Source organism: Clupea harengus, chromosome 5, assembly GCF_900700415.2.
Source record: "Clupea harengus chromosome 5, Ch_v2.0.2, whole genome shotgun sequence".
Classification (NCBI taxonomy): Eukaryota; Metazoa; Chordata; class Actinopteri; order Clupeiformes; family Clupeidae; genus Clupea; species Clupea harengus.
Window position 1 is genome coordinate 3,832,914 of NC_045156.1, and position 27,087 is coordinate 3,860,000.

General features: G+C 47.6%; 1 protein-coding gene across 3 annotated transcripts in view; it reads right to left on the reverse strand.

Moving 5' to 3' along the window:
- arhgef10la (Rho guanine nucleotide exchange factor (GEF) 10-like a) overlaps nt 1-27,087 on the reverse strand; it is a 112,273-nt gene that overhangs the window by 29,252 nt on the left and 55,934 nt on the right. For all 3 annotated transcript variants that reach the window (XM_031567345.2, XM_031567347.2, XM_031567348.2), the window contains 2 exons: nt 24,815-24,915; nt 12,718-12,839 (listed from right to left, as the gene is read on the reverse strand). In XM_031567345.2, coding sequence (XP_031423205.1) covers nt 12,718-12,839; nt 24,815-24,915 — 223 coding nt within the window. The remainder of the gene's footprint in view (nt 1-12,717; nt 12,840-24,814; nt 24,916-27,087) is intronic.

The following is a 27,087-nucleotide window of genomic DNA, read 5'->3' on the forward strand; positions in this document are numbered from 1 at the left end:
TATATCCACCCTTCTTCCCCCAGGTAGCCCCCCCCCGCCCCCCCCCCCCCCGTTGGTGTGCCTGAAACTTTGAATCCACACCCAGCCATTGGAGGTTGTATGTGAAAATTCAGAAGCAAGGCAGAAGAGAGGTAAGGCTCTCCTCACCCTGGCATAGAGAGCATCAGAAAAGGCCATTCATCCCTTTCACCTGGACCTGGGGTAGTATACATTGTTCCAGCTGTGTAATGTTTAGAATTATTCAAAAAGGCTCGTAGTACACCTGATGCATACCAAATAGGGTTGAGGTAACGCTTTATGGCATACGGTTCATGGTTCAGCTGCGTGTCTCAAGGGCCATATCATTTCTTCTGCCAACTCAGGAGAGAGAGAGAGAGAAAGAGAGAGACAGACAGACAGACAGACAGACAGACAGACAGACAGACAGGCAGCGAGACAGAGTGAGAGGGACAGAGAAAGAGAAAGACACGGAGAGAGAGAGAGAGAGAGAGAGAGAGAGAGAGAGAGAGAGAGAGAGGGGGCAAGCGCTCCCAGGTGGACTGGCGAGGGAGGAGCGGCATGAGCAGGAGATTTGATAGAGGACGGCAGGATGGGATGGTGGGGCGGAGCCCGGGACGTTCTCCCGCGCCGAAACGTGAGCTAATTAAAGGGAGATTTGTCGATGTTCCTGAGAGGGCGGTCTCGCAGCTGCTCGCCTCCGTAACCCCTGCGCCCTACACCCCACGTGTGCCTTGCCCGCACCCGACCCCCCCTACCCCCACCCCCAGGAGGAGGCACCGGCCCATATGTCAGCTCCAGGTGGTGATTACAATTACCACAGGCCGGCGGCGCACTGCCGAGATACTGCGGCACTCTCATTAGGGAGATAGTCATCCCTCGGAGGCCCAGCAACCCCTCTACCTCTCTGTCTGGCGCGCTCTTGCTCGGCATTAATGACATACAAGTCTCCGTGCCTCCACGCAACCATAAATGCAATTACCTCAAGCTGTGAAGATCTCTAGGCTGGAGAGCTAGATGTGAGTGGGAGAAGCAGAGATAATACACTTTTGCTCATTCCACTGGCAATAACTTGGCGGTGTGGGGGGAGGGGGACTTAGGATGGTGTGTGTGTGTGTGTGTGTGTGTGTGTGTGTGTGTGTGTGTGTGTGTGTGTGTGTGTGTGTGTGTGTGTGTGTGTGTGTGTGTGTGTGTGCTTGGTGTAAAGGAACGCTTCATGTTTTTCAGAGAAACATATAAACGCGAGATCCACATATACACAATCGGAATTTCTCGACAGGCTTTGATTAGTGCGCTCCCTCTGGGAGGGATGACATCCTTGTAACCAATTAATGGCTCGCGAGGCCTTGGAGCGAGCCAGGTGAAGTGTTCATGCTGTGAGCTTTTCCCCGCCACTGCTATGAAAGCCATGTTCAGGACTGCCTCGATTTGCCGCATGTTAGTCATGACTGCTGCCGTGTACAAGCATGCACCATGTGGTTTACTGCTCCGAGGGAGATTCTGTAGATAGGACAACAGCTTTATTTACCTCCTTTATCTAGGTAGAAGCTATTTTATACTGTATTTAGTAATGGAACTCTCAACATATTTGAAAGCCATGCTTCATCTATCATCCATGTAAAAGTCAATTGTAAAGAATGAATTTGATTTCCATTCAAGTAAGGTTCGTTCAGCTCTTGACGCGCGATAAACTACAATTAACGGCAGTGCTGGAATTGGAAAACTGAAAAATGGAAAAAACACGATGAAGTTATGAATCACACTAATATAAATCATAACTAGCACCACACTGTCACTAAGGTGGTTAATGCCTAGAAGTAGGCACCGGTGTCAGAGCCACGTTGCTTACATTTGACATTTGACATTTACATTTAGACATTTAGCAGAAGTTTTTATCCAAAGTGACGTACAAGGGAGAGAACAATCAAGCTACGAGCAATAGAGACCTAGGGTTACAAATACATGATAACAAACGTGGAGGAAAGACTATCTGAGAAGCGCTACCATCCAGTCCCCAAGCTCCTGGTCCACATGAGGCAGTGGCATCACGTCTGCCTTCCCCGGCACCACAGCAAGCAGCTCCCACGCACCAACAAACACTAATAGAATCCTTCCGTTGGTTATTAACTGATAATTGACCGGCTCTGCTGGCCCTTCCCCCCTCATCCCAGCCTTAGGCTACAGCGGCAGAGAAAAGGGCCCAGCGAGGAGAGACAGAATCCTCATGAATGACGGAAGACCAGCACCTGCAGTTAATACTCAACTTCACCGCCCGAGGCAACAACGCCGTTATTTTTAGGATAAGCTCACACAGTTTGGGTGGTTAATGGATAGAGTTGAAGAGCTTTTAAACTATGCAAGTAACATCAGGTGGTCCAGGAGTTTGTGTGTGTGTGTGTGTGTGTGACACTTAGCTGTGGGAGGAAGTGTTTAGTATGCCTGTTCCATCTCAGATTAGAGAGAGGGAAATGGGAGTGGATTAGCCTATAGGAATTCAATATATGTGGGCGGACTAAAGGGGGGGTCTGTGACAGTAAACTGGGATTGAACCCTGGTGAGGATCTGAGGCGAAAGCGTTTACCTCTCCCAGCAACTGCATTAATACCTGCGGAGAGGCAGGCCTCCACTGGAGATGCGCCGAAAAAAAACTTTGTCGCACAGTCTGCCCGTTTTGTGCGACTGTGTCACGAGAAGGGAATTTCGCCATGCCGTTTATTGTTGTCCAACCGCGGCGAGACGAGTAACTCGGGCGGCAGGCCGGATCAAAGTCGACGTGAGCCACTTCGCGTTCTGTGATTTGAGCGAGCTGGATGGCAGTCAATCATTTTTAAATTCGCCGCACGTCACCCAGCGGAGATCAAAGTGTCAACCACCTGCTGTGCTGACTGTGAGAAACAGCGTGTGGAATATTCAAAGTCAAATGAGCACAATGAGTTTGGAGCCCTGTGCAGCAAGACATGGCAGGCGAATGCTTTGTCTCCACTCTTGACTTACAAAAAAAAAAAAAGAAAGAAGAAAACCTTGTTGCCAGGGCTTCTTGCTCTCAAGAAAGGGAGAGAAAGCTGTGGGCGAAACATATAGCTAAAGATACTGGTGAGCTGCGTTCCTGTTCTCTCTCGCTTGGCTGGGGTTGCATCTTCTGGAATTGCACATGTGCATGTTTACAGTGCAGGCGTGTCATTTCCTGCGGCTAAGCGTGAGATGATATGTGTAATAATCAGAATAGAGTGGGAGGACTGTTTACCACATTAACACCCGGAGAGGAGTCGGATGGTGTCAGGGCGCAGCAGCATGCGACGTCTATTTATATGCATGGAGGCTGGATGGAGATTGCCTAGTCCTCCTGCCGTGCATTGGGTTGATAGAGACGCGTGTGGCTAATGCTCTGAAAAGCCTGATCGTCACTCTGTCCCCATGTCCCTGGCACAGCCCAGACGCTGACTGCGACTAAAGCACGTCTGGGAGACGCCGGCGGACCGTCCTGAAAATAACGGCCTCGGAGCAGACTGCAAAACAGAGCTCTGGGCGTGTCAGGGGAAGTGTGGAAGATCTCTGCTCATCTCACTTTGTCACAATTTTGCTCTCTCTCTGTCTCTCTTTATCCCTCTCTTTCTCTCTTTCTCTCTCACACACACACACACACACACACACACACACACAACAAAGCCCCCCAAACAAACAAACACACAAGACTTTCTCTGCCAGACATAAACAAGCAACAGCATGGCAGTCTTTGGAGATCTCTGCCAACCTCACAGGACCTGATTTGGCACTGGGACGGGAGTTGAGACTGGCACTAGACCGGTAGCACGAGTGTATGAGTGTGAATACGAGTGTGTGTGTGTGGGGGGGGAGGTTTGGACAGGGGAAGGGCTTCTTTCTAATCCTCTTGATCTGATGACAGCAAACACAGAACAAAGGCTACCCAGGACCGCTGAATGCTCCAAAACAAGGCCTAGTGGATGGGCCAGGTTGCCCAGCCTGCTCCAAAGGATCAAGGGCCACATTCCGGGATTAAGCCCGTAGTCCTCGCATTCATACTGACAACCCGTGCTCTGTGGAGCATGCGTGTGCCTGTGTATGTGCTGGCACTCCTCAACAGCAGCCTCCCAGACTTAGTGTTTCCTGTTTTAAAAAGATAATAATTTGCCACTAATCACTTATTGCCTCCGGCACACTGCAGCCACACCACCATGATTGCCCTGTTTACGTTCTTATTCCCTCGCCTCCTCACCTGCTCCTCCTCTGACAAACCCAGGCGGGAGATTGCTAGTGTCGGTTAGCATTACACAGAGTGCATGCCAACCAGAGCAGCCTTAAAAAAACAAAAAAAACAAGCTCACACTGCAAATACAAATCAAGTGCTGTTTTCAGCCGGGGACATATTTGGAACACGAGACCGTTGGATCTGGGGGAGCCATAATGCTGAAGACAGGCTCGACTTCCATGAAGGGACTTAATTTGCAAACTGCAGGCAGTGGTCCATGTTGTGTAATCAGGTAGAGAAGACTGACAGTATAATTAGTGGGAGGGAGCATGCGGAAAGGACAAAGAAACCAGACGCAGTGGAGGAAAAATAACGCAGGATTTAGACAGAGTGGAGAGCATTTTCTCCCCTTCTCAAGGTTGTGTGTGGTTTCTTTATGGAGAGGGAAAGCAGCGGTCGGCCATTGTTCAGGGTGCACACTGTAGGAATGTGCATCGCACAACATGTCACTGTTTAAAATGGCTAAATCCTTTTCTCCCCTCACCCTGGCTTTGCCTTCTAAGTTGATACACTTGAGGTTGTGTCCTTTCTTCATGAGCCCACACACCGAAGAAAGGAATTAGGGGCGGGAGGGAGTAGGTGTGTGAGTGTGTGTGTGTGTGTGCGTGTGTGAGTGTGTGTGAGTGTGTGTGAGTGTGTGTGTGGTTGGAGGGGGGAGGATGGCATTAGCCGGCACTGCTCAGAGGCTGTGCTCGAGCATGGATGATTTCCAGTAATTAGCACGTAACTGTCAGAGCGACAGATCAGCCCCTCTGCAGATGACCTCGCTGTTAGTCAGCAGTGAGCAAGCCTGCGAGCAGCTGCCACTGTAGCCCAGGCACACACTGCCCTCTACTGGCATGGAGAGCAGCACAAGCAAAGGCACAGAGACGGGGGGGGGGGGGGGAGAGCACACTACGGCAGGAGGGAAATCACAGCTACACCAAGCGTGTGGATATGCATGAAGTGTGGTGAATGTGTGTGAAGGTGTGGTGAACTGTGACTGTGACATGAATCCGGCACATGGTCCATGACATGACCACACCACAAGCATCAAATTCATTGGAAAACAAAATAACAGATTGATCAAGGCTGTAGGTGTTGGACAAGCTGAGGAAAAGAAATGTGTCCTCATTTACTCTCGCTCCCTTGTTGTTGTGGATGCTCTGTGATCCCTGTCTCTCGCACCCACTGTAAGAGCACCTCCAATTTGTCCCAGGCAGCCCCGTAAAGTGCACCAACACTAAAGGTTCTGAAACTCAGGGCCTCATTACCAAAGGGCCTTCTGTTAAAGACAAGATCCCCTGTGATGTTCACCGATAGCCTTGCCACCACAGGGGCCGCCTCGGTAGATTAATGCCCTAAATCCGGGTCTCAACCCCACAACAAGACATGGTCACGGAACAATTGCGGCGTGTGGTCTCTGCAAAAGTGTGTGTATAATGGTACTCAGTTTTCTCCTTTCTAAACATAGACTGTGCTTCTAAACAAGGCAGTTTTGGGACAAATATGTCAAACATTGGTCATGCACACATGAGAATATGCATCACCACAGCTTGACACGATGCTCCTAGATTCAGCTGTAGTCAGGGGAAACAATCTGATCTTTGTACAGCTTGTTAGTGCAAAAGCGGACACTTTTGTGTGTTTTGAGTTGAGCAGTGGTCATTGTACAGAGCAGGCACTGACAGCGGCAGTTGACAATTGACTCCTGCAACAGATGGCAGCCATTGTTACACGTCTGACACCACCGAGACGAAAAGTTGCAGCCGGGAAACTGGAGTTTTTTTTTGGCAGTTTTGGCCGGCTCCCTGTCACCGTGCCTGGCATGGTGGACAGTGACAAGCTCTGCATGTCTGAAAAATGGCCTTTTTATTTGCTGAGGACAGCGATTGCAGTATGAGGGCTGGAGGGGTGGGGGTGCGTTTTGTGGGTGACCACGAGGCCCTGGATACATCAGCTCCGGCGACAGGTCTTGCAGGATGACACCTCACACTGAAATCGGATTGACGTTTCGCTGCCCACATCCGGCATAAAACCTTGCACGCGTGCGCCCCCGAGGTCTGACTCACTGCGGATCTGAACCACGGAAGGATGAAAAGACGCAGAGGCATTTTGGAGAAATCCGTCCAGGGGACGGTGCAGTGCGGCTCGGCTCGCCTCGCTTGAACAAACATGTGACAGATTAGCGGCGACTGAAACGAGGCCTTCTTGCCAAGAAAAAAAAAAGCGAAAAGCAAGGAAAATAATCTACGCCCCTCTTAATTAATTACACCTCCTTAGAGACGAGGGAAGGAGCAGAAGGTGACGTGGATGAGGGAAGGGGAGGGCATCTTGGAGGGCATTAACTATTTTTATTAAAAACTAAGGCCTGACAACATTTGGCCGAGGGTCTGCCGCTGCGCCGTCTCGTTCCTGAAGAACGAGTGCAGTCTCTCTCTCTCTCTCTCTCTCTTTGTTCTTTCCTTCTTTCTCTGGTTCTTTCACCCCCATGGTTTGTGTGTTTGTGTTTGCCAGAGGGATATGGCAGCGCAGGAGCGAGGGGGAGCCGCTACGCCCCAGAGGAGAGGCGCCAGCAAAGAGCTTTTAATCCATGCTGTGGCATCTGTTCCAGACAGGGGGATGAAATCTGCTGTATGTGGAGGGAGAGGGGGAGAGAGAGAGAGAGAGAGAGAGAGAGAGAGAGAGGAGAAAACGAAAGAAGAAATGAAAGCAACCCTCATATATGCAGAGGGAGGGAAATGGAGATCGAGAGAGTGAGAGAGTCTCAGAGAAAAATGGAAGAAAAATGGATAGAGTAGGAGAGGAAGAAAGAGTAAGAGGAGAGAGGGAAACACAATGAGGGAAGGAGGGAAGGGAAAAAGCAGAAAAAGAGTAAGATGGAGGGAGAGATAGAGAAAAAAACAGATTGCATAAGCTGTCATCTTGACAGCTTTACCAAAACCCAAAGTTTTCAGGCGAATAAAAAGACAGCTGCCATGTAAAGAAAGGGCACCTTTCTCAAAGACATTTCTGATCTATATTTCATGTGCGCAATGTCTTGTGTTTTTGCCAAAGCAGACACACCCTTTCAGAATGAAGATGTTGAGAACCTCACTCACATCTTCCTCCCCCCACCCCTCCTTTTTTTCCCCCTCTTCCTCCATATTTTTTTTCGCCTGGCAGAGCGTTGACGGCTTCAAGTCATCATCACCGTAAATCAGTCCCCCCTCCGAACAGCTGCTATAAATAGATTCCATCCCCATGCTCACTATCGCTGAAGATGGGGCTGTGCTATCTCCTCAGCAGCACACAGTCAATCAGGGGGGAGAGCAGAGTCCCAGCAGAGGAGAGAAGGCACAGCACGACACCCTGTCACCTCCCTCTCTCCTTCTATCTGCCTCTTTTTCACTCTCTATCTCTCTATCTGCCTCTCTCTCTCTCTCTCGCTCGCTATCTGCCTCTCTCTCGCTGGCTATATGCCTCTCTCTCTCTCTCTCTCTGCCTCTCTCTCTATCTGCTTCTCTCTCACTCTCTCTCTCTCTCTATCTGCCTCTCTCTCACTCTCACTCTCTCTCGATCGCTCCCTCTCTCCCTCCATTTCTTCTCATCACTCCATCAGCGTAAGATGATGGAAGAGATACTGAGGGCAGGAGGGACACTCAACAAACAAACCCCCTTGCACACACACACACACAAATGCCAATAGGAAGACCTGGAAATGGAATATAGATGTAGGCAACATGCTTCCAAAGGCAAGTGAAAATGCGAGACAAACTGTGCCAAATCTTTTTTCATTTAGTATTTATGACACGTGGATTAAGTCAAGATGTGAGTGAAGGCCAGACACTAAACAACTCACCTGGATTCCACCAGATGAAAAAAGAAAAAAGAAAAAACAAGTGAAAATGCAGCGCTTTGATCAGATATAAGCCTACATCTCAGACATGCAAAAGACTCACCTTTCATTCACAAAAGACTCTTTGAGCAGCCGAGTCAAAACACTAGCGTCTCCCATGTGCTGACAACCACACACACGCACGCACGCACGCACACACACACACACACACACACACACACACACACACACACACACACACACACACACACACACACACACACACACACACACACACACACACACACACACACACACACAGACAGACAGACAGACAGACAGACAGACAGACAGACAGACAGACGCACGCACACGCACACGCACACGCACACGCACACGCACACGCACACACACACACACTTTGGAAGAATAGCAAACAATGAGTAGACCGAGGTGATAAGCTGACAAGACTAGAACGTTTGAGTGCCTCGCTTCCACTCACTTCACATGTGAATAAAGCTGAATACCAGACACATGGTACATGACACCAACATGGTCTCCAACTGCACAGGTCCCGGCGTGCGTGCGCGCGCGTGTGTGTGTGTGTGTGTGTGTGTGTGTGTGTGTGTGTGTGTGTGTGTGTGTGTGTGTGTGTGTGTGTGTGTGTGTGTGTGTGTGTGTGTGTGTGTGTGACGAGGGTGGTGATAACACAGCCACAGATGTGGCGGTTGGATCTGAATGCCTTGAAAAGGAGCGCGCATATCGCCTTTCCCCCTTTTTTGTATGCGGAGACATGAGAGCTAATCCGTAAGAAAGAGAAGAAGAGAGAGAAAGAGGGGAGAGAAAAAACGTGTGCCCTGATGCCTCCCAAACCTCCCTTTTTCCCAGCTTGTCATCCTGCACTTCAAAGCAGCAGTGATGAAATCCCTGAGGTATTAAAAGCACTCTCAATCGTGAGTGTTCTTCTCTTCCATCCTAATGCTTCATAAATGGAATGGGAAAACATCAAATTTTCCCTCACTTCCTTTCTCTCTCTTTCTCTCATTGACACTCCCTCACTTACACACATACACACAGACTCTTCCTCTCTCTCTCACACACACAGACACGGACACACACACACACACACACACACACACACACACACACACACACACACACACACACACACACCATCCTTCGTATTTTGTTCAAAGATGTTGTTGCAGCCTTTAATACTGCATAGCTCCTGTGTAGTACGGAGTTGGGTTCCTCCTAGTCTTTTATTAAGTAGTTGGTGGAGTATTTTCCCTTTGGTGCAGTGTGGGTTAGAAGACCGTCTTCACATTAAGCCCTTCTACTGCGCCTGGGCCCTCTGATGGACCAGGCAGACGGTTGCCCCGATAGGACTCAGACTCCCGGGTGGGGACATCTGATGTATCCAGTGCAGTAGAGCATGTGCTTTACTCCACTACTCCTGCTAATCAACCTCAACTTCCAGTAAAATGAACCTGAGCAAAACCAAACTGAACAAAAACTCCACTCAATTAAACTTGACAGAGATGTTTAGCGCTGGAGGGGTGGAGGGTAAGTGTGTACAGGACTCGACCTCTCCATATTCCCACCGCTAACCCTGGGTGGGAGGTTAGGGAAGGAAGATAGGAATTGGCTCAGTGCCTATTAGACACAAGCATCCCAGAAAAACAATACTCCCACACATGCCAGAGGAAACGGATTTGATTTAGAGGCACAGAGTTGAAATTTATAATGAGTGCAACCAACAGCAAATCAGGCAATCACGCCAGTGATTATTTTAAGTTGTTGTTTGATTTGTTTGTGGTCAACAAATAATAATAAAAAAAACAGCAATCAGATGTATTTTATGGTTGTAGTTTTTCCTTGTTCAGCCATTTAGAAGACGGGAAAAGGATAAATAAACTTGTACCAATGAAAAGAACAAACATAACTCAACTCAAATCCAAAGCTATCCATGCCCGGTCGGAGTGGACTACCAAGGCTGCCTGTAGCAGCTAATGCATCTCAGGCTGTGAGAGTGAGTTCCAATGTGCTTTGCTTCCAGCATCTCTACCGCTGCGGTCACAAGCTGCAGGGACATTTGGTCACGGGTCTGGGTCTGCGTGCCATCCAAACATAACATACCAGTCACAGTGTGGCGTGGCATTAGATGCCACTGATAAGCCTGTTGAGGTAGGGGCCGATTACACCCGGGTTTGGTGTGTGTGTGTGTGTGTGTGTGTGTGTGTGTGTGTGTGTGTGTGTGTGTGTGTGTGTGTGTGTGTGTGTGTGTGTGTGTGTGGTGGAGAGGAGAGGGGGGTGGGTTTGGGATGGTCGAGAGAACCATGATTAGACCTTGAACCAAATGAGTTGAGTCCCCCCAACATATACAAACACACACACCTCCAGTGCTGGATCTCCATGCACACGTGAAAAAGATGGCCCCCGGAACCCCCCAGTGACCTGAGGATGGTTCTCCTGCTGTGTTGCTCAGGAACTTTTTTTTCTTCATTTTCTGTTGGAATTGGTTCCAGCCCCTCCAGCCAGGGTTATTTTAATCTCCCCCCTCACTCTCTCGCTCTCTTTTTCTCTTTTTCTCTTTCTCTCTCTCTTTTTCTCTTTCTCGCCACTTTATCTCCTCCTTTCACAGCATTCACTCACTAACACACACAGCTTTTTCCAGGCGAGGCTGCCAAATATGGAGAAAGAGACGTCAGGAGGCTTTCGCAAGAGGAGTGGCCGCCTGCTTCCCCACTGGTGCACAGAAGCAAAGGCCGAGAATGAGAGAGATGATAAAAAGAGAAAATGTGGGAGAGAAAATCATCAAGAAAAGAGAAAGGAAAAACAGAAAGGTGGAATAGAGATCATGTGATACAAACAGAACGAGATAGATAACGAGATAGATAAAGGGGGGGAAAAAAACACAGAAAATAATACAAAAAGAAACAGTGAGAAAGGCAGACATGTGACATGTCATGGTGGTCCTCTGCCAGGACATTGGGAGCGTCGCACAGCGTCCAATCAAAGACTCCTCTGCTCGTCTCTCTCTTCTCCCCTAAGTACGGAGGAATTACTGTCATTGAGAAGCTCCCTGAGTGCTACCTCTCCCCGAGCCTCACAGCTCATCTGGCACTCCATTCGCCTGCCAGGTCCACAGCCTTGGGGCTCTATTGTATCCTCCCAGATCACAAGATGTGCATTAAAAAGAAAACAGTGCCCATTCACATGGATCCGGGTGTGTGTACAAGCAGGCATTCAACTCGCTCACACACAGCATGCACACAAAGACATACAGGATGCACACACTCGCACACACAACCCTCCAATGCTGAATCTCCACGCACACGTGAAAAAGACGGCCCCAAGATGTATGCAAGGACATGTCATTCAATGCTCACATTCATGCCTGCATCTTCCCTGGTTTACATGGGAGAACAGTCAGTATTCACCATGACCTGTTCCTATTGTGCACAAATCCTCAAGGTTGGCAGGCCTTGAGTGCATGAAGCTGCCTGGCTCATGGAAGGGCAAAGGGAGAGGGAGGAGAGGGAGGAAGCGAGATGAGGGTTGGGTGGTGCAAACAAGCAGCCTGATCAACTGCCAGTCTTGGGAGAGGAGAACAAGCATCGACCTCCTCCCAACAGGAAGGGGGAGGCAAAGAGATGGGGGGCGCTGCGAGGAAACAGGAGGGTGTGGCTGCGAGGAAACAGGATCAGAGATGGTTCTCTGGGGCTGGGGGTGGGGGATCGAGCCTTCACTCCCAGACGCGGCCTGCAGCTGCTCCAGATGGGATTCCCCACCCATCCACCACCTGCCACCCTCACCTACCCACCATTAAATCCTTCCCCCACGTAGCTCACTCCCATCAACCAGGGCTGGGGTGTGGGAGCTTAATCTAATGCGGTTCCATTGATTTATGCTCGGGTGTCCTGCAGTCATTAAGGTAATTGCGTGATCACTTTATAACCTCCTCCCTTGAGTGGCTGTGGTAATATGGCACCGCCCAGCCACCACGGAACTCCAGGCCTGGTAACCGCATTACGGGCAGAGACCCAGTCAGAAAATATCATCTTCCAGACGCCGCAAAATTGATTTTATACCTTTTTGACGGACTCCGAAACCCTTTTAGTCTGTCTCTCACCCAGGTTCACTGCTTGATCTATGAGGGGCTCCTTCAGTCTGAGCAGGCGGCATCGATCGCCTCTCCTCCAGCAGCCGGCTTTGACTAGGATGGTTCCGTGTCACCTTGTAATTCCACCAGTCTGCCGGTGTTTGAGCAAGATCATCCTGTGTACTGGTGTATCTCTCTCTCTCTCTCTCTCTCTCTCTCTCTCTCTCTCTCTCTCTCTCTCTATCTCTCTTTCTCACGCACGGCAAAGTAGAGTTGCAACACAGGCTTCAATTTCCCAGCCGATGAGGAATGACCAGCGCTAGCTAAGGCCTGGGTCGCCCTGTAATATACAACTGTGTTTCGGCGAGAGGCTGCTTGTCTTTTAAAAAGAAAAGCCATAAAGCTCTCGCTCACCAGCTGTTCGGGGGCCGCTGAACGCGGGTATTGATTGAGTGCTGGACAGTAAGCTGGGCAGTAGGGCAGGGGTATGAAAGAAGGATTCCTGTGGCTGGAGGAAGGCGAGATTGAGACGGCCTGCAATATTTCACTCACCCTGCGCTCCGGAGCTTTGACGGGGAAGACGGGAACGCGGCAGGCCAGGAGCGGGCACCAGAAGGGAGCCCGGCTTCTTTCGTCATCCTCTTCGCAGTGCCAGCCAAGAGTGTTTTCCTCCCCTACAACAGACAGACAGAGAGACAGCGGTCCTTGTTAAAGATGTCTTAGGTTCCTGTTCGCTCTGTCGTTGCTATGGCACTGATTGTTATCTGCTGTTGTCATAACAGAACCTGTTGCTAATATCAAAATATTCTGCTATGTTTCTGATATTTAGAGCTACTAATACTGAACAACTTTGGCTGGCAGGGGAAAGAAATGTTACTGTAAACCAGACATACAGAATGTATTTACCAATTCATGTCCAGCTAATTTGAACTCTGTGTGAAGGTTACTTGTGAGAAAGTAAATTACCAGTGTGCATTTTTCCTTGTATATTTTTACATACTGTGCTATTTTCCACAGATATACGGAGACTACACAACATGTATTGTCAGAAAACCTTGGTGAGCTCCCGCCTTGACTACTGCAACGCCCTCCTAACGGGCCTGCCGGCTTGCGTGGTGAAACCACTACAGATGATCCAGAACGCGGCGGCGCGTCTGGTGTTCAACCAACCGAAAAGGGCACACGTCACCCCGCTACTCATCGAGCTCCACTGGCTGCCAGTAGCTGCTCGCATTAAGTTCAAGTCACTTATGCTTGCCTACAGAGTGCTTACTGGTTCTGCTCCCACCTACCTAAATGCTCTTGTAAGGGCAAATGTTACACCCAAGACGCTGCGCTCGTCTAGTGAGCGTCGTTTGGCACTGCCGTCCGTGCAAGCACGGCAATCCAGACTATTTTCATTTGTAGTTCCACGTTGGTGGAACGAACTGCCTAGTACTACCAGAGCAGGGGCGTCCCTCTCTACCTTCAAGAAGCTTTTGAAGACCCAACTCTTCAGAGAGCACCTCCCCTCCTAACTGGCACCTGACTAGCGCTTAACTTGCACTTCAGCAGTTACATTCCTGCACTTCTTTTTCCTCTTTTCTAGGTTGTTGTTTTTCTAATTCTCATGTAAAGTAGTATTTATTGTTACACCATGCTTTTTTATTGCTCTTAGCTTGACTGTTCTCTCCCTTGTACGTCGCTTTGGACAAAAGCGTCTGCTAAATGACTAAATGTAAATGTAAATGTAAATGTATTGTAGGCTGTGTGTCTCCATGAGCACTTTAGCCAAGACCCCGTGACTGTAAGAGAAGCCATCGCCATTATGCCTTAAATGTCACCTTCAATTGTGTGAAACCCGTGACACCAGGTAAATGGCACTTCCTCAATTGCTCATCTAGTCAGGCAGAAATGGAGAAAGGTAAAAGAGAGTGCAGTCATTTAGCAAAAGTTAATGGGCTTTCCTGAGACTGAGCAAGCCATCAGGAGACGCACTGCAATACAAAAAAACAAACAAACCAAACCAAACCAAAAAAAAGAAAAAAAGAAAATCCATTTCAGTTAATCAAAGCTGAAATTCAGGAGACGCCTACGGAAACCTCTGAATCTCCCCTACACACACAGCCCCCCCCCCCCCCCCCAGTTAAGAGGTGCTACCTCTTTTGCCAAACACATTACAGGACCTGCCAGACATTGAGTTCCCAGGCAAATCAGTAATTACCCAATCATGGCTAAAGGGAATGTTTTTGGTGAGGGGTGGGCAATTAAACAGCTTGCTTCCATTTACTTCCTCTGTCTATCATGTATATGTCAAGGTGCAATAAGCCCCAGACGTTTGTTGTGATTTCGCGCCGGTCCCTCCAAACACAATAACCCCTGTAATGTGGATGGCTCATTTGGCTGGCTGTGCCAGGGGTTGAGACTGACAGGAAAGGGTTGTTTGGTTGCTGCTCGCCCGGACGAGCGAGGTGGAGGAGTGAGAGATTTAAGGGCCAATTAGCGGAGTTTAGAGCGGCGTTCTGTGTTACATCTCAAATGGGCTTCATTTACCAGGACGCGTACACAGGAGTACACAGCCAATTTGGAATTGCTACATCAGGGCGTTTCAGAGCTTAATGGTCAACTCAGTCTGGTGTGAAGTTAGTTCTTTGATTTCAGTATGTCTGCCTCTACTCGACTGATGTGATGCTCCCGACTAATAACAGGAGTGCACAGAACCTACCGAGCTACCAACGAAAAAGCCAGCCATACTTTTATTCCCAAATATTGTTGGTGATGCTAGCAGATTGCTGTAAAGTCAAACATATTACTTTTTAAAAGCTTCCATGTGTATAAACACTGAGTATGGGATCCCTGCACCATATAGCATGTTCTATACTCAGAACTATACAAAACATGGGGAAGGACACAGACATTGAAGAAGGGAGCTTACGTTACTCCAAGACTATACGGGACTGTACAGCTGTCTTTGTGTCACAATCTATGTTGAGTACACTGACCAAACATGGTTGGGAAGTTGGTAAACCTCACACCTTAGCTCTAAAGACTTCCAATAGCCCTGCCAATACATTGCCCACGTCACAGTGTAGCATCCCTATTTCTATTGTATGGCCACAAATTGAGCCCTTGATTCCACTGCAACTCTATAGGATTAGATCAAGCCTCCTTATGATGGTCCACACTGAGTGAAAGAGAATTGGGGAGGCCATTATCAAGACACTGTAATTGAAGCCAGGCTGTTGGTCGGAAGCTGTGGCAGGTCAGTGGAGCTCCTGATTAAGCTTCTCACCTGGAAGCATAGAATTTGAGTCTTCTGATTGTTTAATTAGCATAACTAGCGAGTCACCATTTTGGGTCCTCTGTCATTTGCCACGGGTCACTGGAGGCTCACATGTGTCCGCACGTACAGTGCCACCGATTGCTGTTTAATAACCGCACACATCCGAGGCAGGCGTTGCAATTTCAAGTGGATTATTGTGTGTCGTGTGTGTGTCTGTGTGTGTGTGTAGTGGTACTCAAAAAGGAAACAATCTAGCTAGCCACTCCCCATAAGCGTGAGTGTGAGTGTGAGCGTGAGCGTGAGCGTGAGTGTGAGTGTGAACGCCTGACCTTCAGCCTCTGAAATGCACTAATGATGACAAATAATTCAGTCTGTCCTACCGAATCCACACAGCAAACTAAATGTCTGTGCCAGAATGAGAGGGCAACGAGAGATTGCCCCCCCCCACCACTTCCTAGCCTGCCACTGTGTGTGTGTGTGTGTGTGTGTGTGTGTGTGTGTGTGTGTGCTCACACAAGAGGGCTGGTGGCGCTAATGATTCAAGGATAATGCATTCTGCTCGCGCGCCTTCCCAAGATCCCCTGCTCCCCGGGCCCCAGCCTCTCAGACCCAAAGAGGCTAGCCGGAGGGCTCCGCAGCCCAACACCACAAAACCACATTAAGCCTAACACCTACTCAACACACAGACACACACACACACGCACGCATACAGACACACACACAGACACTCGTACACAAACACACACATAACGGACAGAGCATGCCTGATTAATAATGCAGCCACCATGGCTGTGCCTACGTTACGGTGTAAACTGGGGGGGATTGTTGGAGAGGTTGAGCAAACAAGAGTAAGTGCTGTCAGGACGTGAGATTAAACTTGGAGGCACATGCTGATAAGGAGGTGGTGAAGACGTGAAAACAGATAGAGAGTTAGAGAAAGACAGAGAGAGAGAGAGAGAGAGAGAGAGAGAGAGAGAGAGAGAGAGAAGGACAGAGAGAGAGAGCGAGAAAGAGAGAGAGAAGGACAAAGAGAAACAGCTGTAATTAGCAGCACCTTCCTCTGCATTCACCATCTCTCACAGAGACAGAAGCACAACAGCACTGCACATTATCTCAGTACCTCATCGCTCCAAATCAAAGCAGACTAGTAGCATCTGCCTTTCCTGACATACACGCAGAGGGGGCAACAACAACCCACACAGGAGTGACCATTCCTCGTGTGATATGGCTCTCTCAGGATGAGTAGCCCTAGCCATATTTAATAATGCCTCCTATCTGAGAGTGGAGCAGACCAACACAAACTTTGTGGTTCTTTAACGGCAGCGGCAGATACCGCACTGAGTCTCTTTGCCCATCTGCCGAGATGGCAGGAGCTGTACTGCCTGTTGATGTACTACTTCAATTTGAATCATTTCAATTAAGTTTTATTTATATAGTGCCTTAACAAATAAAATTGTCTCAAGAAGCTTTACAGAGCCCCGAGCCGGAACCCCCTAGAGCAAACAGCAGGGAGACAGGGGCAAGGAAAAACACCCTTTTAACAGGATGAAACCTTGAGCAGAACCTTGGGGCTGGCCGGGTAGAAAGATAGAAAAGAGAGATGGAGGGGGCAGAAAGAAAGGGAGGAGAAGAGGAAGTGAGATTAATTCATACACGCATCAGGATAAACCATATTAGCATACATGCATCATACATACCTGATACATACAAGATTTGATGATACATACAAGTTGGTATATACATGATACATACAAGATTGATAGTGGTTAAAAATGGAGAAAGTCAGCATTCAAAGTATTGGTTGTAGAACAGCTTAGTGGAATTCAGAGTACTCATGGGGTTACTGTTATAAGGATAAGCAGAGCACTGAAGCAGAAAGCCATGTCAGTGATGGCATTCGTTTATATTACGGGTAAGTAGGCTGGCACACAGTATGTAAATGTGTCATAAGCAGACTAGAATTTGTGGATAATAGTTTGGTGGGTATGGGCAGCTGTGAGCAGAGGGTTTCTCTAAATAGACTGCAGCAGCATCCCACAGTGGAGATTGTCTAGAGTAGGAGGGCTGCCCCCAGGGATTCCGAACTCGGATTAGGGTAAGGGAAGAAAACTGGGATACAAGCCCCGGTCACCTTAGGCGTCCAAAGAGAACGACCAGCAGTATGGCCACTTCATCGGTATCAATGACATAGCACAAGATGGTATATAGAGAGAGGAAGAGGTAGAAGAAGAGGTTCCCCGGCATAGTGTATGGAAAAGTATGTTAAAAATGGAAAGGGTGCCCATTTCTTGGATAGAGACAGGAAGATTATTCCACAGGAAGGGGACTCGATAGCAGAAGGGGTCTTAGTGGGCAGTAGGGTACAATTAGTTCCGTGAGGTAATTTGAATATTGGCCATTTAGAGTGTTGTATGTAGAGTTTCCACTGAACTCCCTGCTCAGATCGAGAGCGTTTTTTGGCCCTACAGCATTAGAGGGACTCCGCAGAGACGAGGTTTAGCACCGTAGCTTAACCATACATTACGTTGCTGTCCTTGGGGTCCTCGTATGGGCATTAGCTGCCAAATGCAGCCTGAAAACTATTAGTGCGCACGCATCCCTCTCTTTCACAACCTAATGTTCTTTTAATACCCTCCCGATTCATAACTGAATTCATCTATCACGACGAGGTGGCAAACAGGCTTGTCGGAAGACTGGCTGAATAGCACAAAAGTGCCATAGCCTTGGCGGCAAACAGATGCTCTCGTCTGACAAAAAAAAACCCTACTTTACCTCTGCCATTCACCAGCAGTTCAGGAACGTACTGCGAGGCCTCGATAAATTCATCTGTTTACTCTGCTAGGGAGAAGGTGGGTGTTTTTTTTGTCTCTTTTCTCTCCGTCTTTCCCCCCTCCCTCTCCTCCTCTTCCAAGTCACTGCAGTGCTCATACTCTGTTTGGTAATTGCGAGCACAGGAAGGATGCAGGAGCGTTCTGTTTTGTTTGTCATGCTAAATAATTACCCTCTGCTATTCATAAGGTTCACCGTGCCTCTCTCTCTCTCTCTCTCTCTCTCTCTCTCTCTCTCTCTCTCTCTCTCTCTCTCTCTCTCTCTCTCTCTCTCTCTCTCTCTCTCTCTCTCTCTCTCTCTCTCTGTCTGTCTCTCTGTGTGTGTGTGTGTGTGTGAGAGAGACAAACACACACACACACACACACACACACACACACACACACACACAAACTTTCAAAACAACCACCCCGTGTGGTGGGAACGCAGCGATCCTGGGTTGTTTTTAACTAGCATCGAACTGATTTTGGCCCTAAATCTTTCAGGGTTGATTAATTGCAGAGTCGGCTAGTCTATCAGCTTGGCAACAAAGGCAGAGCAGATAGAGACGAATTAAATGAGCCCTCGCCATTGATGTGCCTTGGGGATCAATGCGAAAGCTGGTGCTTGTTAATTGAATTCATGCTAATGTTTACTCATCATAAAAACGGCAGAGATTTGTGTATGGGAGAGATTTTCAGATAATCTTCGAGCAGAAAGAAGATGAGAACTGCACAGCTGCGGCAGCTGCAGTGATGTGTCGACACAGGTGTTGACATACGCATAACCTTGCATTTATTTGAATAGCCTAGTTTTTTCCACGATGCAAAGTTAACATCTCTGTGATGCACTGCAGAAAAGCATTGACAAAGACAGGAAGTAAGGGCTGCTTATATCGAACACTAGTGTAATAACAGGATGAGTAAACTAAACTAAGCCACAGCTTAACATATGCCACAAAATGACTCAAGGATTACAACCGGAGACTGGGTAAGCTTTCTCTCAATACCTCAGAATAGTGATTCCCCCTAATTGATATCTGCCATTGTGTTAGGAGGATTCATTACCAGGATTATCCATCCAATGGTATTTATCAGCGGTGGCAGTAATAAACAATCTAAAAGAGGAACCTAGATGACAGAGTGGAAATATATCTCCATTACATTCACCGTGAAAGTAATTGCCGTCTCCATAGAAACTGCACATGCCCGTATTTTTTTTCCCCATCGTGAGGGGGGGGGGGGGGGGGGTTGAAGGGATGAGCAGAGATGTGGCAGGTCTCAGAGACCCTCCACTCTTACACACACACACACACATGCTCCAAGTGGCAGACTGCTCGGGGGCCCCGTCCATTAACAGGGAGTGTCAGTCAGACGGGTGAAGGATATCAATCTGCAAGAGAGGAGAGGAATGGAGAGGAAAAGAGATGAGAGGAGCAGAGAAGAGAGGAATAGAGAGGAGAAGAGAGTGATGGAGAGCAGAGTGCCAGGGAAGACAGGCGGGCTGAGATAGTGCAGCCAAGCAGAGGGGTTTAGCCCTTTTCTCTCTGCACAGCCTCCCTGCCGTGAGACTGGCTGTTAGTCTCCATCATCCTCCTCTCAGCTCCCACCCGGGGGCCTGGCGAAATCCGACAGTTGGCCCTCACTCGCTTTCATTCTCTCTCTCTCTCACTCTCTCCCTCTCTCTCTAAGTTACATGACTTCTTTATCTCCCCTGCTCTCCCCTTTTCAATTTTCACTCACCCCCTCCTGCTGTTTACCATGCAAAAATCTTTCCCTCCAAAGCCTCTTCAAAACTTAGAAACCCCAACTTCTCCCTTTCTCTCTCCCTCTCCCTCTCTCTCTCTCCCTCTCTCTCTCTCTCTCTCTCTCTCTCTCTCTTTCTGATTTGTTTTTGCCTTCCGTGCTCCCCCTGTGGAGGCATCTCATGTGCCGCCGTCCTCTGCTTGTGGTCGCAAGAAGCCAGACATTAAAAAAACGAAAGACTCAGACTTTTGAAATCTCAATTCATTCTTATTTTTTTTTTTCTCTCACAGTAATTAAGCAATGCTCCTGGCGCTGGTGTAAGAGCACCACGGGGAAGAGCAAAGGCCCCTCTCCCACTCCCTCCTTCTTTCCTCCCTCTCTCTATCTCTCTCTCTCTCACAGCATATGAGATACAGCTGCACGTTTCGGCACACTGCAGTAATTAATTGAGCCCGGGGCCATTGTTTCTGCCTTTCTGCTGCCATCTTCCATGCTGGGCAGCAGGTGGCCACACCAAAACAAATGCTGTTTGCAGCAGTTTGTTCACAACATTTTTTTTTTTTTTTTGTCAGCGCAACATAACTGTACTTCCCCCTCACTAAACATATATGACTTCAGTTTCTGGCTCTCATATCGAAAGCATAATTAAGGAAAAACATTCAGACCAGGGTTTTAATTCTGTGCTGCTGTTGTGTGCTGGAACAGGTGCACTGCATTACCATACTACATGACAACAGTGCATAGGCAGTCATATCTGTACTGGGTCAAAACGCTGTCCTGTTAAATCAGGAAGAATACATGGTCATGGTGCATACTTTTAATATATGCAAATCATGTTGACTGGACACCTAACAAGGGGGTGTGCTCACGGCCACTAGGCCTAATCCTTCCTAAAAGCGTCCAAAATGCCTCAATGAGTTTGAGTCCGGCGCCACTCCAACTTGAATGGGCACGTGCGTGCAGCCCTACCTGAGGGCTAGAGGCGAGCCTGGACTGAAACAGTCGGCTTGTTAATGAAATCAACATGCGTGAAAGGCCGGGCCTGGGGGAGGCTGCCTTTTTTTCTGGCTCCGCTCGCGCCAGCAAACCATTGGCTGCAGCCCTGCTCTTCCACTGCTGTGGCTCGGAATTGTAGTTTCCTCTAATCTATTTTCAGTACATCACCTGCCAAATCAATCAGCCTAGCCAACTCTCTCTCTCTCACACACACACACACATATACACCCTGGGGCGAGGGGCCCTTTTGGGAACTCTCCGGCACCTGAATAAAGTAGCTGGCGGTGGCATGGGTCTTGCCGGAGTGGGCGTTGTATGCGACACACGAGAGGCTTAGCAACAGCAGGCCACCCGTGAAATTGCATAAACATCTCCCCTCTTGTAATTACATTTAGCTAAATGGGAAGGCAAAGTGTGGGCGTAATACAATCAAGGCATAATTGACATCCTGGCCAGGTTGGTTCAGAACTGCCACACTCATCTTGTAAAGAGAGAGCGAGAGCGAGGGAGGGAGAAAGAGAGAGAGAGAGAGAGAGAGAGAGTAACAGAGAGAGAGAAAAGGAGACTCCTTTGAGGGTTTTTTTCTTCATACCTGGCTGAACATCTCCAGAAGTCTGGCTGCCTGTGTGTGTTTTTTCTTGGTAGCTACAATATCACATGTTACATGTTATTCCTCTGGACGTTGTGCAGTCAGGTGTGTGATTACTTCTTGTCTGCCCCGAAAAAAGACAAGCAGAGGGGCCGCTGAACTTCCTTCACGGGTGAGACAGGTGAGTCAAGGAAAGGGCAAACAGAACACAACGAGTACACAAGCCGTCTGGTCTGGAGTCAGCGGAGCCAGAATGGATAATTTGCAGCTCGGACTCGACAGAGATGTAAGAATGGAAAAAGGGCTACCATCTCAACAGAGTCGTCAGCATGCTTGTCAGGACTAGCCATTCACGACCGCCGTGTTTTGGGTGGGGCTGTTGATTTCATCAATACCTTCTCCTATCCGTTTCGAGCCATCCCAGACTGCTATTTGCTCATCAGCATCGAAACATTTCTGACAAGTGCAGTCTGGCTGCTCAGCTATTGTGAGACGCAATTTGGAGGCCTGCTGTTGTTGCAGACGGTAGATTTGGAACAAGCCCGTTGCTGGTGATAAAGAGAATTACAGAGGCCGTCATTTCATCCAGCAGCAGGAGGTGTGTGTGTGTGTGTGAGTGTGTGTGTGTGTGTGTGTGTGTGTGTGTGTGTGTGTGTGTGTGTGTGTGTGTGTGTGTGTGTGTGTGTGTGTGTGTGTGTGTGACGTGCAGAGTTGTGTGGTTGGGTTGGGGCTGGGGAGGGAGTTAGGGGAAAGGAGTGAGATGTGTCGACAAATATTAATTTTCTCTGCCCTCATTCTTCTGATGTAATCGCATCTTACATAATAACAATACTGAGAGAAATAAAAGATCCCCATGTTGATTAAATCAGATACCGTTTTTTTTGTATATATTTTATGCATGGGTGTTTTGTTCTGTTTCTTTCATTCAAACGGTGTTTTGGTATGGGTCTTTTGTTGTCATATCACACGTTACACAGCTTATATCTCTCAAAACAGATGAGGCGCCCAGTAATGCTGATTGTGAAGTCTGTCGCGCATGATGAGCATGGGGGGGGGGGTTGTGCTCGGCCTCTTCTCTGAGTCCTCTGTGCTATTGATACCTTCCTCAAACAGAACACACTCTCTCTCTCTCTCTCTCTCTCTCTCTCTCTCTCTCTCTCTCTATCTCTCTACCCCTTAGTGCTTGCTTTATGGGCTTTATGGGCTTCTCTGGGAATTCAGGTTATGGCGGGCACACAATAACAACAACAGCAACAGGATATGGTCCCTTGCATTGAGAGATCTACAGCGTCTCCTCGAATCTTGTCTCATTGTTCCCTTACTCACTCTCTTCTCGCTCACATCCGTGCATCTTTCTTCTCTGAAGCGTATGACTCAACACTGAGAGAGCATTCCATGTGAAGTTCTCTAGGTTTTACGGCTTCGCTTTTTCAGAAAACTCTTCCATACAGGCATCTCTCCTGTTGCACAAGTGTCTCAATCAGGGTCAGATACAGTTTATATACACATATCCAATTTCCATTTCACGTCAAACCCATATAATCGGGGGCCAATTTTTTTCTCTCTCTTGCCCTCTCTCTCTCTCTCTCTTATTTTTCCATTTCTTTACAGATGGGTGGGCAAGGGCTTAGTAAAGTATCGTGCCGTGAAAGGATGCCCACCGGGGATTAAGTGGCCCACAAAATAGAATAGGAATAGAATGTTGTGGGCCTCCACGGAGCTTTAAAGCAAAAACTCATTGTGAGCGGGGAAAAAAGGGGAAGAAACGATATAGTCTATAGTCTATAGAGAGGCCTCGTGAACCCCTGAGTTGGCCATGTGGACGAGATGTGCGTCAGGCTATAGGGAGGTGAAGAAGGGCAGGAGCGAAAGAGGAGTGCTGTGCGGCGGCGGCGGATGCTACATTAAGCGCTTTAATCTCTCGTGTGGAGCGGACTCCCTCCTCTGCTCCACCCCCACCCCCACCCCCCAGGCTCTGGCTGTGAGCTCACACTGAGAGCCAATGGCCTGGCCTCCACACTGTCTGTACGCCACTGGGTGGCTGCCAGACCGACAAGCCCAGCAGAGAGGAGGCAGAGCAGGGCATGGTTAGCGCTAGGGCTGCAGCTCCCCCTCCAGACACCAGTGGTGAACAACCAGGGCCAGATGGGGGGGGGGGATTCTGGGGCCGATCTGACCCAGGTTTGGCACGAGTCTGGCGCAATCACAACGGTTAAGGACCAGATCCGTCACAGGGTGAGGTGGTATCTTTAAAATGCCATGCAGAACAGGAAGATTACACCGTGTGTAGTGGACGAGTTGATGATAAGATACTAAAATAAAATACCCCAGCCCGGCAAGCTATCATTAAAATGATAAGTACATGCAGAGAGATACAGAGAGATACAGAGAGAGACAGAGAGAGAGAGAGAGAGAGAGAGAGAGAGAAATCTAATGAGGTCACATTCTGGATGCAACAATATGAGAGCAGTCACCTAAATCACAGGCTCCCACATTTCTCCTCTGAAACAAACTGTGTTGTCACCCTGCCCTCTCCACCCTGATTGATCTCACCCACGGATCATCAAGTCCATAATTACAGTCAGTTGTTACTTTAGGGCAGCAACTACGTCAGAAGCATGAAAGAATGTATAACTCTGCCAGGGCAAGGATTCTGAACCGCCTATGCAAATGGTAATGCATATCCTCATTACAATATCCATTGGAGAGCAATGATGCCAAATAGCTCCAAATATGGCTAATGCAATACAAGCTTGTTTTTTCTTTTGTTTTTCTAAAGAGAAATGCCTGGTGAAAAATGCAGTCCGCAATTCAGTTTCAGTTTTGTGAAAGGTTGTTGATATTTGAGCTCAACAGACAATCAAATGACAGCCCTCTCTTCCGTGCTCCTGAAGCACCATGTTGAAGCCACTTTGTTTGTTTCCAATTTACAGAGCCAAGACGAAGCACGAAGACTGGCGGTCTGGAGTGTTTGATTGCAAACACTGAACAGACAGCTAGAAGACCGTGAGAAGCAATCCGCTGAATTTGACCAATCTATGGGATTAGAATCATGGACTGTACCTTTAAATCAAGATCTAAAACTATCATCAAAAAATATCAAACATCAGGTGAAGGTGTATCTGCAGATCAAACTTCTTCTGAGGAAGGCTCTTCATCCTCCTCCTCCTCCATTACTTCACAGGGAGGCCGGCCACAGCCCCTGCTGAGTGTCTGGCCTTGGGTAAGAAAAAAGTAAAAGTGTCCACTCACTTTGTGCTATCTTAGCCAAATGGAGCCGGTTCACCCAGGAGATCTTGCTGAGAGGGCTGGGAGTGTTGAGCACCACCATGAAGCTGACGGGCCGACCTGACCTGTGAGCAAACACACACACACACACACACACACACACAGAAAACACACTCCGTATGAGTTAAACACCAACCAGCAGTGATAAACAGAGCAGTGATGCCTCTGTCACAGTTTACATAGGCTACTGGGAAAAGCTTGTGGGATAATTGGACGAGTCAAATTACATTTAAAGTCATTCATTCAACAAAGCACAAGAAATCTTTGCTAGTGTTTAGGGCACTGAAGTAGATTTTTACAAATAGTAGGATTACTTCCTGGTTTTATGAGCTGATGAGGTCATACTGCCCAGACAAAGACTGCACATTTCTTCAGTGGCCTGAGGGCCAGTTCACATTCATCTAACCAGACAGGACCAAATGAGTCAACAAGGTCGGGTATTTTTGGAAAAAATGCTAGTGGTAAAAACTGTTCAGGCTGAGATGAGGGTTGAGGAATTTAAGTTTTACTGCAGTTTTGTTAATCTGAAACTAAGATTGATACATACTAATGACTAACTATTTTACTCAGATGGCATGATTATCTAATGTTCTGCATATTTGTATATTAATATCGTTATATAATATATTCTTGATATCCTGCAATACTTTGACCTATCATCACCAATCATCAATATTGTATGATCATCTGAAGTACAGGTGCAGTGTATAACACATGCATCTCATGGCATTTGCTTTGTACCTAGTAAAATATAATTAACAACTGTGGCTCTGCAAACAGGTATAGAGGATCTGGTAAGACATGGGGCCATCGGGCCTATCATATGCTGTTTGCTGTTGTTGATGATCTAAATAAAGCCAGGGTTAGACTGCCAGGGTTGGAATATGAGTGTCTTCAAATTGATCATGTTCAACTGTCATCGTCTGATGTGCAGTTCGAGTTTCCAGCTAAGCAACTGCCATCTAAAGTGTTCTTTAACACTTTGGGCTTTTTTTGGACTAGTATGAAACACAGTAAAAACATTACAAGTATAATGAAGCAAGAAATCTTCTGAAAATGTCTGTACTTTTAGACAGCTCTGAGACCTTGGGAGCCTTCTGCGATATAGTCCATCAATCTTTCACACAGCTTTTCAAGAAAAAGAAATCTGACAAATGAAGAATAAAAAGGAATAAGTCATATCCTGGCTTACTGTCATCAATTCAAAATAAAATCTTTGAGAATCCCTAATTTGATTTCCCCTTGAATGATTGTTGTTTCTCCCATAGTGGAGTGTACAGCTGGCAAACAGCAACATAATAAAAAAAAACAGTCATCTAGTCTTTACATTTCTACTTCCATTGCCACATCCTCTATAGCTCTAGGTAGGTTATGACAAATACAGACATTACATGACACTAAGTGCCAACGGACAAGGGCATTAGAACTCCTAAAAGGGACATATCTATTCCCAGTACTGCGATGTTCCATTAAAGGTAGAAGTAGAAGTAAATTAAAATGAACCCAAGGCTGTGTTGATGATTAATTTAGTCCGATCATTCCATAACTGTTAAATAAATTACAGGCATTAGATGCATCTGTGCACCTAGTAGTATTCATAGCAATTAGCATCAGTAAGGTCCATGGCAAAATAGTAAGTTCTGTACACGGTGATGTATTTTACAACCTGTGGCACTGCCACAAATGCCATAGGACTTAGATCACACATATACCCCAGTATAGTAATAACGTTTATTTTAAACTGTTGAGGTAGTAGCGAGGGGTCTAAATACAGTCCTGAAGGGTAATCTATTCACTGTATAGTTACCGTTAAATGGTGACATGGTACACTTTATTTACTTCACACTGTAAGGACTTTTAACAGATTCTCTTTAATAAAAAGCACACCTGAAGAAGCAGACAGGAGGTGCATGTGTGGGACACCTTGAATACTTTCCTGGCAGGTAGAGAAGCCTTTGCTGTGTGCTGAACAAAAGAAAACTGGAGGATTTCCGTGTGGAGCCTGTTGCCAGTTTGTGGAGTATTGACCTCTCTTACTTTTTTAGATTGATTTTTGGATCTTTTTTGCAAGAGGACAAGAGTTTTGGGTGAGACCAATCCTTTTGTTTGTTGTTTAGCTAGGGCTGGATATTATGTAAAGGCATACTTTTTTCTTTTTGGGCCCCTTTGTTCCGTCTCATAATGGACAAAAACATCAAAGGACTTGATGCATGGCGTGCTGTGTATCATTTCTTTGT